The 15,047-nt window shown below is 36.3% G+C and overlaps 1 protein-coding gene across 13 annotated transcripts in view; it reads left to right on the top strand.

The window, feature by feature from the left end:
* The window catches only part of EMCN (endomucin), a 119,135-nt gene extending 104,357 nt beyond the window's left edge, over window positions 1-14,778 (top strand). For 3 of the 13 annotated variants that reach the window (XM_078367889.1, XM_078367894.1, XM_078367895.1), the window contains 2 exons: window positions 4,853-4,926; window positions 11,903-13,322. In XM_078367889.1, the coding sequence (XP_078224015.1) occupies window positions 4,853-4,887 (35 nt within the window). In that variant the 3' untranslated portion in view covers window positions 4,888-4,926; window positions 11,903-13,322. Of the gene's footprint in view, window positions 1-3,078; window positions 3,141-4,852; window positions 4,927-7,243; window positions 7,262-8,081 lie in introns of those variants that run through there. The other 10 variants (XM_078367884.1, XM_078367888.1, XM_078367890.1 and 7 more) reach the window with 7 other exon arrangements.
* Window positions 14,779-15,047: the final 269 nt, after the last annotated feature.

Below are 15,047 nucleotides of genomic sequence, written 5' to 3' on the forward strand. Positions count from 1 at the left end.
ATTAATTTTATAAAATAATCTGGCTGAGCACAGTGACTCACACCTATAATCCCAGCATTTTGGGAGGCCAAGGCGGGCAATTGCCTGAGGTCAGGAGTTTGAGACCAGCCTGGCCAAAATGTTGAAACCCTGTCTCTACTTAAAAATACAAAAATTAGCTAGGCATGATGGCATGTGCCTGTAATCTCAGCTACCCAGGATGCTGAGGCTGGAGAAATTCTGGAACCTGGGAAGCGGAGGCTGCAGTGAGCTGAGATTACTCCACTGCACTCCAACCTGGTTGACAGAGCAAGACTCAATCTAAAAAAAAAAAAAAAAAAAAAAATCCATGTGGCTCTAATTTAAATATCATGTTAGATTAATATATTTACAATATTCAATTCCTCAATTGAATATTGGGGATAAGCTATATTATAAAATTTTTGGTGGCTCAAAATAATTTTATAAAACAGAAAGCTATAAATGTTGTCTCAAGTCAAGAGCACGCTATCACAAGCTAAATGTGGTCTCAATTTCATGCAGAAATTTAAACTAGAACAAATGACAACAGGCAGACAGAAGAGTTGAAGAGCAAGAACATCTGAAGCCTGCACAAGAATGCTGAAACCCCTCACATGAGCTCTCTTCTTTTAGGAGAGATCTCCTTTGCTCTTGTATCTCTTCCACTCTTGAATACAAACATTTCCTTTATTTCCATACTGTCCTTTCTCTCAGGAGGAACCATCTGAAAGGAGCAAAGGAGTAAAATTTGCCCATAGAGTAGTTAAAAGATACGCACAATTTTCTCCTGTGAGAAACCAGTCTTAAATAAGTAGCCAGGACGATTCTACCAGGTCAGGGAAAATGGCAAAAAAATTGGTCAAGCACGCTAAATGTGAACAGTCCTGAGTAAGCACATGAGAGACCCTAAGCATGACTATACCATTTATTAAGAAAAATCCTTAGAACCTGCCTATGGCTTGCAAAGCAGGCATCACACATACTCAAAGCACTCTGCAGTCTCCTTGGCTCTCCAATTGGTGAATTAGGGTGCTAAATACATTTGGAAGTGCTCTGTGTAGAAGCTCCTGGTTCTCCTTATGAGGAGGGCACTGGGATCAGGACCACCTGTAGTTTTCTACCACCCATTTCTACCAAAGAAATGGAAAAACTGACCCTAGAATCAAGACTTCCAGCAGGGAGACCCCCCCCCAGAGAACCTTGTGTTTCTTGGTTGCAAATTTAATAGCAACTCTTCTTTAGAGCCTAGGGAAAAATTCCATGTAGGCTGTCTCCCACTGTTGCAGTGACCATAGCAGTAAGTGCAATAGACCATGGCAGCCTTGTTAAATAGACCCTTAGCCCATCTGTCTTTCTTTTCTTCAAAAATAACTTGTCAGGTCACAGGTCTAAGGGGGAGATATTATCATGAAAATAATAAGATATAATCTCGGGTACTTTTATTTCTGCCAACTTCTATTTAGAAATTATATTACTTTTAGCAGAATAACCTCTCAAAGGTCAACCCAGATGATTACCATGAAAAATATTTGGTGATAGGGCAATACTGAAATTGATGATTCAGAGTAGACTTCAGTAGTCCAGAATTTATCACCTAAAATACAATGTCATCCAAATGCTCCTTGTACTACCACAGTTTTTATTAAAGTCTATCATTAACAGAACTTGGTGGCTCCCCAAACATTAGCAAACAAATCTCTTCCCACTGCCTTTCAAGATTTATTCAAATATCTGTTTTTATAATAACATGCTCATTATACTCAAGAGAAGTTATGTTGCTAACATTATTTTTATGTAACTTCTCTTGCCAAATGCTGACATCTTTCCTAAAGAAATAAGTAGAAATGAAAACTTAAATGATTAGATTTGATATAAGTTCACAAGCTTAGCTCAATTTTTCTACTGTTGCCAATATAATAATTTTTAGAAATTTTAAAATACAAAAAAATATTGATAGAACAAATATCTGACCACTGACCACTCAGAACTGATGACTGTTACAATTTACTTTATTTGTTTCAAGACCTAAGAAATACATTGTTCATTATGAACATAGATGGGTAACACAATGAAATTTGAGCTTCAGTGGTCACAAAAAAATCTTCGAATTTGTCATTACTTCAGTGTAGAACCCCTGGATGTTTTGCCATGCTGCAAACAGTGTTTGCAAACACTGTTGACCAATAAACAGTGTTTCCAAGGAAACAGCCCTCTGCAGCAACCCACCTTCAGGGAAAATGCCAGTGGATGCGAAATCATCTGGTTTTCTAGAAGCCTCAGTGAGCCACAGTTAAAATTCTGGGCATTTTCTCCTGGGAAGAGAGTTCTCTGACCCCAAATCCCTCTTTTCCAATTAGGTCATGGAATACATAATGCGGTTGATGTTCATCCATCCACATTCCCTGCTTCCTTTAAATATGTGCTTTGTTGAACAAGATCTTCTGCTGAAATTGTAACTCATACATGTTTAGATTTGGAACTCTCTTAAATGTAGAAGAGAAAGCTCACTCGGGTACAAGAAGAAGATGCTTTCAGGAAAAAAAAAAAAGAGCATCAAATGTGGCAGATCAAGGAGTCCTTTATAAGAATATACAAGCTCCTCCTAGGTTTTAGTAAGTGATCTTGTCAGGTTAAACTTCAACATGATTGACTAAAAAATGTACGTGTGGCATGCATTTTAAACGTGATTCTTATTTATATCATCTCAGAAAGTTAATATGCATCATTTCACTTTTAATATGTCAGGTTATATAAATTTTGAAATTAGAATTGTTACTCTATGGAAGAAGAAAAAATTGAATCACTAAACTTAGCTTCAAAGCATCAGTTGATTTTGAATCATTTAGAGTAGGAAAAATCAGATCTGAATTCATTAGAATATTCCTCTGCTTAGAAGATGCTGATAAGTAATAACCTAAGATTAAGTTCAAACACCTTAGCATGTGTGCAACACCTTCCATACTGTGCTAGCTTTCTCTAGCTCAGTTTTGAAAGCACTTGATATGAAGTAATAATGCATATTTCCCAGACTTTATTCATTCCCTTTCCTGTCTCCTGTCTTTCTCTCTCTGAACCCAGCATTATTGAAGGAAGACACAGTCTCCTGCTCTACTTTGTCACGTATACTTCCCATTCTTATGGTAATTACATATTAACATGTCATTAGCATACTAATTAGTATGCTAATATCAATTACTCATTAAGTGCATGGTCATTTATTTTGCTTATTTATTTTTACAAATAAAAGTTCATTGACAACAAAAAACGAACCAAAGTGTAAAAATGAACAAAACATTCATAGATTTATAAAGCCATATGTAGAGTCATATTCTGTCCTCAGCCCGTCAATATTTGTCTCATTCTCTGTGTTTCCACCAAAGTTTCCCTGACTGTTTCAACTGTAAGTGGTCTTTCCCTCAGCTTAATATGTTCATAATTTGGCAAATTAACAGATATTAGTGCCTGATAATATTCTTCATGGCTGAAACTACCATTTTAATATTTGACCACATTATGCATAATGAAAAATAGAAAAAAAAAGAATTTAAAACTACCCATGAAGCAACCTTCATACAACCACTATTGGCATTTGATATATTTCTTTCTGGATTTTTTCCCACTGGATATGTGTGTGTTTTGTTTTCCTTTACTGTAAATATCATTATTCTTGTTACTGATATCATAGCATTATTAAATCTTTCAGAAAATTTCTAGTATGTCAATTAGACGGACCTTGAGGAGGAATAGTAGGAATTGTAAAGATTTTCAATGACTTGTTTTACATGACTTCTGGCAGATTCTAGAGGAAGAATCAATATTGATTTTATTTAATTCTCATTCTGATACTTCATAGCCATGAGTTCCAAGCAGGTGCTGTGTCTTTTGCAAAATGAACAATAGTTATCAAAGGATTACCTTGGAACAGGAGCTGAGGGTACTACAGCACTACACCTGACATCTCTCAGAGCATAGACCCAAATGAGCTCTTGAAGAGGAGTCCCAGACTGGTTCTTCTCAGGGGTCTGTGGCACTATTTATTATTGCCATGATGGTACAAGTAACAGGTGACATCCTCAGAGTCCCCAGAGAACAGATTTCCTAACAACTGCAGATAAAAAACTTGGAGCAAAATGATGAGATTTGTTCTAAAAGCTGGAGATTTTAATTTATATTTCTTTTATATTGTGAGACTGATGTTGATACTCGATTCTACCAGAAGGTGTCCAGAATGCAAAATACATTGGCCATGAATCCAGTGGCATGTAAAAAACTACTTGGGGCCTCTCAGCTTGCCATCTTTTTAGATTAATATTTCTCTGTATATTGGATGGTGGAATAACGCTTGGATTTTGAGTAATGGCACCTGTGGTGCTCTGTACCTCACCCAAGTGTTCATATTGGCCTATAAATTCATTTTCATAAAACCCTCACTGAATTATTTAAACAGAAGGATGCTAGAATCTCGTCCTGATAAAATGGCACTTTAAATATATGATATGGACTTGCTTAGGCAGAGCTAGCTCACGTAACAAGCAAAAATCAATACTTATTCCCCAGGGTTTCTCGGATGTTATCATCTCCCAGCTTACATCTCTGGCCCCCACTCCCCTCTGACCTGCCCAAAAGGACTTCATATTGCTACTTTGGAGTGAAAACAGATGATGGCTGGGAAGATCTCTTATATTTTGGTGACTGATTTCCAGACAATACAAAGAGGCAAACTGTGGCTCTAATGATATTCTTGCAGGGAAATAAAACTGTCCTTGAAAAACAGAAAACAAGCTAGGAAACTTTATTTTCATCCTTACTCCGTCTCTGAGCTTATAGATCAAAACATATCTTCTGTTCTCAGGTGAGCACTCTGCACAAGGAAAAACCAAGAACTGACAGCTTGAGGAAACCTCCCCACACCTAGGCAATAATTATGTAAGTTTCCCAATTTCATTTACAGAGACATTCATTAATATCTGTTTAATTACCCTGCTGCAGCTTACATTATTTTTAAAGAATTTCAAAAGCTGAAAAGTTAATGTCTTGTGTCAGTGCAACCATCATTGTCTATTTGTCTAAAAACAAACTCTAAAAAAAAAATTGCCAAAAAAATGAATGACTTGGTACTTGTAGCCGATTTGTCCAATTGTCTTGCCTATTGAAGGAATGATACACTTTGCTCTGCCTGTTGATAATGTTTCCTTGTAAACTCAGTCAGCCTACCTAGGTCAATAAGCACACACTAACTGGAAATCAGACAGGCTTTTGTTGCTAACAAAGACTCTCAGGTTCCAAGTGACGATGCTTGCAAATTTGCAGTTTATTGCAGGAAAATGATAAAATCTAGAAACTTTATTAAAGTAAAGACGTGTATCACAGCCATAGGCTGGCTCAGGGAAATGGGTTCAGAGATGCTAGGTGAAGGGTCCAACTGCCCTCTCTCTATAAGGACCTTACCAGAATTCATTTTCTCTCTGGGTCCAGAAACCAGGTGTGGAAAAACACCTTCAACAAGATGGCCTAGAATTCAGTCTCAGCCAGGTTACCTTTAACTCAGCTGGTCATGTAGACATACTCCTTGCCGTGTAACCAGCCAAGCGGCAGAGCCTTCCAGATATCTTGACAAAATTATTAATACAAATGATTAATCTTAGTACAATAATTCTGAATCAATAAAAATGGAAATTTCTCAAAAGCATGTTCCATGTCATGACCAAGAGTCAGCTCAAGGCAGGTACATTTCTTATTTTAGTAAAACAGCTCAGGCCAATGTTAAACCTGCTTTGGAATTAACTGTCCCAGTTGGTATGGAATTGCCTTTTACTTTCCTAGCAGTGAGTAAGGAAATGCTCCTCTGACTTTCATTTAATTGTTACAAGAAGTATAGGTTAAGTATTTTCACAATTAGTTTCTGATGCTTTATAGAACATACAGAAGAATCTACCCTTTGGTAGGAAACAATAAAAAATAAAATAAATAAATACATGCCCAGAATTGGCCGGCCCGCAATGGTAGTCATTTTAGGTAAAGTGTCTACGGCGAGAAATCTTGTTGTATTCATGGCCTGTGTCTACTGTCTAACTACTAACATTGTGCTGCAGACACTTAGCAATTTCTTGCTGAATAAATGGTACCGGCTGTGCTTGTCTGGCCAGTAGCAGAAGACAGAGACAGAGGAGTGCCATTCAAACACATGTCAGTATCAGAATTTTATCCCTCTCTAGCCAGAAATTAGGGATGGATTAGGAATCCTGGAGTTTGTGCACCTCCAGCATGCTGCAGTGCCCTATGGAAAAGAGGCAAGACTGCCTTCCCCTGTCAACAGAGTAAACAGATGACTTACAGAACTAGAGAAAATATTCACAAACTATGCATCTGACAAAGGTATAATACCCAGAATCTGCAAGGAACTTAAACAAATCATTGAGCAAAAACCAAACAATCCCATTAAAAAATGGGCAAAGGACATGAACACACACTTCGCAAAAGAAAACATACACAGGGCCAACAAGCATATGCAAAAATGCCCACTATCACTAATCATTTGGGAAATGCAAATCAAAACCACAGTGAGATGCTATCTCATATCATTCAGAATGCAATGAGTAAAATGTCAAGAAGTCACAGTTGCTGGCCAGGTTATAGAGAAAAGGGAATGCTCATACACTGCTGGTGGGAATGTAAATTACTTCAACCACTATGGAAGCAGTCTGGAGATTTCTCAAAGAACTTAAAATAGAACTACCATTCAACGCAGCAGTCACATTACTAGATATAGGCCAAAGGAATACAAATTGTTATACTATAAAATCACATGCACATGTATGTTCATCACAGCACTATTCACAATAAGAAAGATGTGGAATGAACCTAGATGCCCATCAACCATGGACTAAATAAAGAAAATATGATACACATACACCGTGGAATACTATGCAGCCATATAAGAGAGCCAGATTATTTTCTTTGCAACAATATGGATGAACCTGGAGTCCATTATTCTAAGTGAAGTAACTGAAGAACAGAAAACCAAATACTGTATCTTCTTATTTATAAGTGAGTGTCAAGCACTGAATGCACACAGGCACAAAGAAGGGAACAGTAGACACCAGGGCCTACTTAAGGGGGAGAGGGGGATGAGAGTGGGTATTGAAAAACTGCCAATTTGGTGTTATGCTAATTACCTGGGTGACAGAATTGTCTGTACATCAGAACATTATGACATGTAATTACCCATGTAACCAATCTGCAGATGTACCCCTTGGAACTAAAATGGTTGAAAGAAAAAAAAAATGGAATCTGGAAGTTTGCTGATTCTATGCAATGGACACTTTCAGGTGCAAAGTTTGAGAAGCTGTCCAGCCCTAGCTGATACATGAAAAGCTTCCTTCCATATCTGCTATGGTTGCTTTGCAACCCAGTGGCTAGTAAAGGATTGTTTTCTAAATTACCAAAATGCTCAAATATTAGTAACTAACTGTCCAACTTGGAGAAAGCAAGTCTGCAGCTGGAAAAAAAGAAAGAAAGAAAAGGTGTATAGAAGGCAAGAAACAGTGTCAACCTTCAAACCACTTAATAAAAGTAATTTTTGTTCAACTCCCATTTCTTTCCATTTTTGTACTATAAAAATTATTCGTAGCCTCAGATTTCAAGGCTTTTGATTTGAAGAGCGAAACAAATTTTGTTGCTCCTCTTTGTAATTGTGGAATTATATAACAATGTTCTAAAGAGTAAAGATCAGAAAGTATGGGAAAAAACAAGTTTGACATCTGTCAATTCTACTGTCTGTCTCACTTTTTTCTTTAACATATTTCTATCCCTGTACTTTGAATTTAATAACCAATGAGTGACTATTGTCCAGGTTGTCAACTGGAAATTAGATATCAACTTGGAGATTCAGAATAAATAGAAACAAATTCATCAAACCTAGAAGATTTAGGGAAAGAAGTTAAAAAGTCTTGAACTCTGATGCAATAGCAAACAGTAATACAGAAATAATGACTTATGTTAAAAATTTCCATCTCAAAACAAGATTCTAGATATATTTAATGCTTGTTGCTTCATACATTGATCATCAATTTTCTCCACAGCACTATGTTTAATGTGATTCGGCAGGGCGGACAGGAACTGTGACACATTTATGAGCTATGAACCTTGCCTTCTGCAAAGCTTAACTCGTGGGAGCATGAAATCATATACAAGAGTGGCAGCAAACATGTAGAAACAACTTAAATGTTTAATGATATGGAAATTATAAAATAAATTATACTCTGCCCAATGACATTAAATGATGAGTACAAATAATTTTCAAAATAATTTTTAATAACATGAAAACATGTCTAAGATGTAAAATTAAATGGGAAAAATAAGAATTTTAGAATTGAACAGATAGCCATTTAACTGTTCTGTGACCAACTCTGTGCCGTTGTCAAGGAGGAATCTGCTGCTATCTGCTTGCTCCCTCACCAGCAGGTCTCATCTTCTTTCTGTTCCAAGACACCTTGGAAGGCTGAAGAGTGGAGGGAGTTTCAGACAAGTGAAGAACTGTAGTGTTAGAAAGTTCTGTAGCTTTTATGACAGTTTGTTCCCACAGACCTTCAGCAATGGTGATTGTTAGCCATTTCTGTTTTTCTCCAAGGTACAATTCCCTGATATTTCTGTAATTTTCTAAATGTACCATGATAATCTAAGTGTATCTTTGTGAACTTCCAGAAGAGCTTAACATGTTTACCAATTATTTTTCTTTCATTTTAAAATGAAATAGCACAAGCTAAAAGGAAAACATCATTAAAAAAGGAAATTTCCATTTGTCTCTCTGTATCCATGGAGGAGGAAGATTGATTTAAAGCCCTGGAGATACCAAAATCTGTGGTTGCTCAAGTCCCTGATATAAATAAAATTATACAGTATTTGCATATAGCCTGCACAAAGTCTCTCATGTAGTACTTCAGATCATCTCTAGATTGCCTGTAATACCTAATACAATGTAAACGTTATATAACTAGTTGTGATACTATGTTTTTATTTGTATTTTTTAAAATGTATTGTTAATTTTTACTGGTTTCGAATATTTTTAATTCACCATTGGTTGAATTTGTGGACATAGAACCCGCAGATACAGAAGGCCAATTGTATATCATGATTGTACTCTGTAACCCTGAATGAATTTCTTAATAGTGCTCTGCATGGGGTTCCACATCTATAAAATCAAGACAAAATGATCTTTTCTTTTATGGCCATTCTGATTCTTTGTTTATAAATTGTTATCAGTAGTGTTAAAGAAGCCTATAATGAACTATTACTACAAAATAGTCAATTATTCATTATAAAAATCAAAAATATATTACATTTTAGGTTGTGAGAGATTCAGGATTCAGTGACTATTCAGTCCTTTATTATTATTATTACTGAAGCCAACACACTAATTTTAGAAGGATTATAATGTGAAAAAAAGTAAAGACTGATATTGGAATAGACATAAAGAAATCACTAATGAAGTAAGATTTATTTTTTGAGAAAGATTGTCAACATGAAGTGCATGCTTATGAAATTGCAGTTTGTTGTTTAGGTTGCTGATCTTTGAGAAAATAATCAAAACAATATCAATCATGAGCGTTATCCTATTAGCACTAATTCAGATGTTTACCAGTTGAACTATGCTACAAACTCTTGACTTAACTTGAAACTCATCTATGGAGGCGTATGACTCAGTTGAACAAAAAGTGACTGAGACCTTACTCCTCATCAAGTACTAGTTCAGATATAAAGAGAGCTTGTCATGGTTACAGTTCTCAAGGAGCTTATAGAAGTGGAAAGAAAAACACATAAGAAAAATAATTTTAGTATAAGATGATAAACAACATAGTGGTTTATCATAGACAGACATAATACCATGAAGTTTAGTGACAAATTTCTTAGAGATGGTATTTGAGCTGAGACTTACAGAATGAGAAAAAAAAAAGTGGCCTAGGTGAAGAGAGGACAGATTTTCCAGGCACAGGGAATAGCATGTACAAAGAAGAAAAGAATTGTGACACTGCACAGTATATGAAAGAAACAATAAAACTTTAAAAATTGCTATAGTAATCTGATACTGCTGTAACATTCAATCTATATTATTGTATTTTGTTAATGTCTGTTTATTGCTGATTAAATGTTGTTAGAAAGCAACATTGTCCTTCACTATAGATAGTTTGAGAGGCGCTGGCCTAGTGAATCTAATTCAATAGCAGCCTGGCTGGGAAACAAGGTTCAAGTAGCAGAGAGTGCTAGATCATAAGGAAGCCTCGTTTCCCAGCGTAAACCATGAAGGACTTTATGAGGCTGGAATGAAGCACTAACTTTCTTCATTCACTAATGACATCAAAAAGGCCTTTATCCACAAAGAAGGGAACAACAGACACTGGGGCTTTCTTGAGGTTAGAGGATGGGAGGAGGGCAAGGACCAAAAAACTATCAGGTAATATGCTTATTACATGGGTAACAAAATAATTTGTATGACAAATCCCGTGACATGCAGTTTGCCTATATAACAAACCTATGCATACACCCCTGAACCTAAAATAAAAGTTAAAAAAATATATATACTTTAAAAAAAAGTCATTTATCACTTGAGAATCTCTTGCTTGACCTTGGATATAAAATATGCCTAGCAAACTAGTTCAATAATTGAAGGAGAGACCTTGTCAGCAATCATCCTTCTAATCATGGTACTTAAGCTACACCATGCTCTGGCATGTGCTTGACCACCTATCAACCACAAATGCTCTGGGAGGAAGTCGCGGATATCCTCTTCTACAATCCTTTCCCTATCCTAAGACTTGACATGGATACTTGTGGCTGCAACCCCAGGCCACAGCAGCCAATGTCCAACTTTCCCTCATGTAAAGCAACAGTTCAGTTATCCTTACCAAAGGACTTGCCTTCACCAACCAAACCAGCAAAGAGTTGGTTACAGGTCTCTGCCACTAATACCACTCCCCACACCTTACCACACACACCATATCATGCTCTCCCCAGACCCTAGCAAACTATCAGCACTGCCCTCAGCAACACAACACCATCTAATCTTTTCCAGGTTGGGCTACAGCCCTTTTCCTACTTGGGACACAGAAGTCTCCATCTCTTGCTCTTTTTTGTTTCTACACTGCAAAGAAAACGGTAAAATACTAAACCAAAGGCCTGGCTGTCTCTCCTGGGAAGAAGTGGCAAATTGCCTATTCATTCTTCACCCTGATGAGTAGACAGCAGCAACGCTTGAAAGTTGCCCATAAATTTCTTAATTACTCACATTGTCACCCCAAGCAACAGATCTTGAACTGTATCCCATTCGTGATGGGATAAAGTTAAAGACTTTAATGAGAAGATAAATATGAGATTTGTGTTTGATATACACCAGTGTGTGTTTAATGTGGAAGACTCATTCAAGAAGAGCAAGGCCAGAAGCAGAGAAGTCATAGGCTATCGCAGTATTCCCCTGGAAAAAGACAAAGGCTTGAGTTAGGGAGTTGCAGTAGGGAGGAAGATGAAGAGGCAGAATAGAATAGAGACAAATGTCTGGAGGGTAAAAATTTCATGATGTGGTGATTAACTGGATGTGGCCAATGGGGAATGAGGAAGAATAAAACTATAGACAATACCCACACTTCCAGCCTGAGTGCCTGAATGTGTCATGGAGGAAATAGCAACGATTGAGATTATGGAGTGAGGAGAATAGGTATGGGAAAGAAAATGGCGCTTTTCTTTTCAGGTGTGTCAAGTTTGAAGTGCTTGAGAGGCAGTCAAGTGATTCTACTGGTGGAAAAATTGAGCTAGTGACAACCATTTCTTACTAAGAGATGGACTCCCCCAGCATCTCTATTTCTTCTTCCTTTTCTTGGAAGCTGAACTTTGTTGTTTTTGTTACTCACAGGCTTAATCTTCAGCTTCTATGCTCCAAGGGTGAAAAAGGAGAAAGTCCTGCAGAATCAATCTCGACTTCCATACCTGCTGCTAGCCTGTACCAGTTGTCTATCCCAGTAAAGTGATGCCCAGCTCACTTGCAATAATTTGGTGGAATCAAAAGGAGCGCTGGGCCTTTCCTGTCCTCTGACATTTTAAAAATTACATTATTCCATTTATAGGAGCATTCCTAGGAAAAGGAATTTTAGGAGGGTAATTTGTGAGCAGTGAATTGACAGCCCAGGAGGCAGGCTCACTAAGAGGCATGCCTTTCCTTGAAGTTTAAAGTTTTCAGGGCCAAGAATTTTTATCCATGAAGACTTTTGTTGGTTTTCTTCTATTAACTACTGTTTGTATTTATTGTTTACCACTATGTTAATGCAGGGAAAATTTGCATGTGTTTTATTAAATATTAGGTAGAAATCATACCATGCTATTTTTTACATATAAGTATTTTATTACTGTTTTTGCGTGTTATTTTAATAAATAATTACTGTATTCAATACACTAAAAATACCACAACATGACTGTGAAAATGGCAATGGTATTGTCTTCCCATAATTATATTTTTGGATGGATTGTTAGAATATATGAACTCGCTAATGAAACACATCTGTAATAAATGATAAAGGGACATAGGATTCACATATCAGAGTCTGTTAGGGGGACAGTGATTTACCAATTCTTTGGTCTTTCTATTTGTCATTCATACTATGTGATGAAGATGTAAGTGTAAAGGCATTTATAACACTATACTGCATTCATTAAGATAATAAGATTATGATTTTTCATTAACTCATTTGATTGATATTCTCTCCATGCATTTTTTATTTCTTTTAGAAATGTAATTATTTGTTCCAGCAATCATTGCTAAACCTCCAGTTTGTAGAAAAACAACACTTTATAAATACATAATTATGATATTATTTTTCAGTGTGTCACTTCTCTAAAAATACCGTATGATTATAGGTTCCACACCATCAGTAGCAAATTCTTCTGTTAAAAGCTAACAGATCAAAGATGACCACTTTTTGACACATGAGATCAAAGTGTCAAGTTGGTCGAGATTTTTTGGAAAGCTTTGGAACTGATGAGCTGCTAGTGGCAGCTCTTTAACCTATGATTATCCAAGCTGATTTTGATGCTAAATTATCCTGATGATCTGAGGGCAATTTGGTGGAGATAGAATCTTGTATTTAAAATAGCTTTTTAAAACTTGTTTTGTGTAATGTACTTGACAACTTCCATCTTTAGGAGTTATATAATCATCTCGATTTTAGCTTCCTGATGTTTGGACTATTTATAACCAAGGACACCAAGCAAGCATAAGCATATGTATATTTCTTACTGGTGTCTCTTTGAGATGGATGGGAAGTAGAAAAAAAAAGAAAGGAAAAGAGGAGAGAAAAAGGCAAGGATCTTCTCTATGTAGGTTTTGACTTTGAGCTGTTGTGCCCATGCTTAATTCTAACCTAGAAGTCTTTAAGTGGTGAGCCAGTGACTGGAGCATGCCAATCAAAGAACATTTGTTTTCGGAAAAAAAAAAGATCTAAGTTTGAGACCAGTGTGGCCAACATGTTGAAACCCCATCTCTACCAAAAGTACAAAAATTAACCTGGTGTGGTAGCACACGCCTGTAGTCCCAGCTACTTGGGATCCTGAGGGATGTGAACTGCTTGAACCCAGGAGGTAGAAGTTGCAGTGAGCTGAGATGGCCCCACTGCCATCCAGCCTGGGTGACAGAGCAAGACTCAATCTCAAAAAAAAAAAAAAAAAAAGAAAGTCCCAGCACTCCTAGATGATTTACTGAGCTCTTCAGCAAAAGCCATGTTACCATACAGCATATTGCCAAGAAATGAACTCCTAGGCAATTTAAATTACAAGTAACATGTTATTTTGGTTACTAGAGAAACCATTTTCTCTACATTTTATGAGCATTGTTAGGAAAGAGTTTACAAGAATCAGGAAGAGGGAAAAATGTTAATGGTCAGAAAAGAATAACATTTATTCAGTTCAAAAAGTGTACACAAAGAATATACATGAATCTAACAACTACAGAATTAAATCTTTCAAAAAGGTCAAAGGAGGATTGAAACGTTTACAGAGATGTCCATGGCATTTTATATCAATCTCAAAGGTAAGAGCTGCTTTTTTGTAAACTAACTTAAGTTTCTATTGAGATAGGATAATTTGTTTTCAAGCCAAAGTTATCATTAATCAGATGGTTCTTAATTATCTGATTTAGATAATCTACTTTTTATGCCTGGCTTATTATAAGCATGTTATACTGATATACAGTTCAAACATCATTGCAACAAAGAAGTGCCTGTATTTAGATCAAAGGCAAGACTTTCTATGTGTTTGTTCTGCATGACAATGTGAATATAATTTAAGTCTATCAGTAGTCAAAACGTAAACAAAAGCTAACTAACTGGCACTGTTGTCACCTGAGACTAAGTGAATGTTGTTGGCTGACACACACAGGCTCAGCCAGCAGCGAGAGAATTCTGAATTCCCCTTGTTGAGCTGAACTATTCTATTACATATGGTTGACAAATCTGTGTTATTTCTTGTCTACCTGCTATATTTAAATTTATGAGTATCAACCGAGGACATACTTAAACCTTCAACGATGAATCTGCCTGATTTTTTTGCCTGATTATTCTCTGTTGAGTTCTACGTGTGGTGATTCAAGATTTCATGAGATTCTGAAAAGAAAACAGAATATGACCTTGAAAAGTTGTATTTTGAGTGACTATATTCTCACTACTATGAAACTGTCAATTATTGCCTAATGTTAAGATATCCATCATTGTGATTAATTAAACCTATAATGTGTCTTCTTAATGGAGAATTTGTGATGGATTCTCCCTTGATCTTTTCTTTAAACTCTCTCCACACACACAGGACTTTTCATATTTCACTAAATGAGTATTCTGCCCCTATTTCTAGAGAATTTGTCTTTTTGGCTTGAATATACTTGTTTTCTTTTCTAAATACTTTTTAAAGAAAAAAACTTTTGATAAATAAGGGAAAATACTAATCTTGCCATCAATATTACATTCCTGAATTTGAAGTCAGAGATCCTACCAAAATCAAGGTCACCAAGAATAATT

The sequence above is a fragment of the Callithrix jacchus genome, chromosome 3 (genome assembly GCF_049354715.1).
Source record: "Callithrix jacchus isolate 240 chromosome 3, calJac240_pri, whole genome shotgun sequence".
Taxonomy (NCBI): domain Eukaryota; kingdom Metazoa; phylum Chordata; class Mammalia; order Primates; family Cebidae; genus Callithrix; species Callithrix jacchus.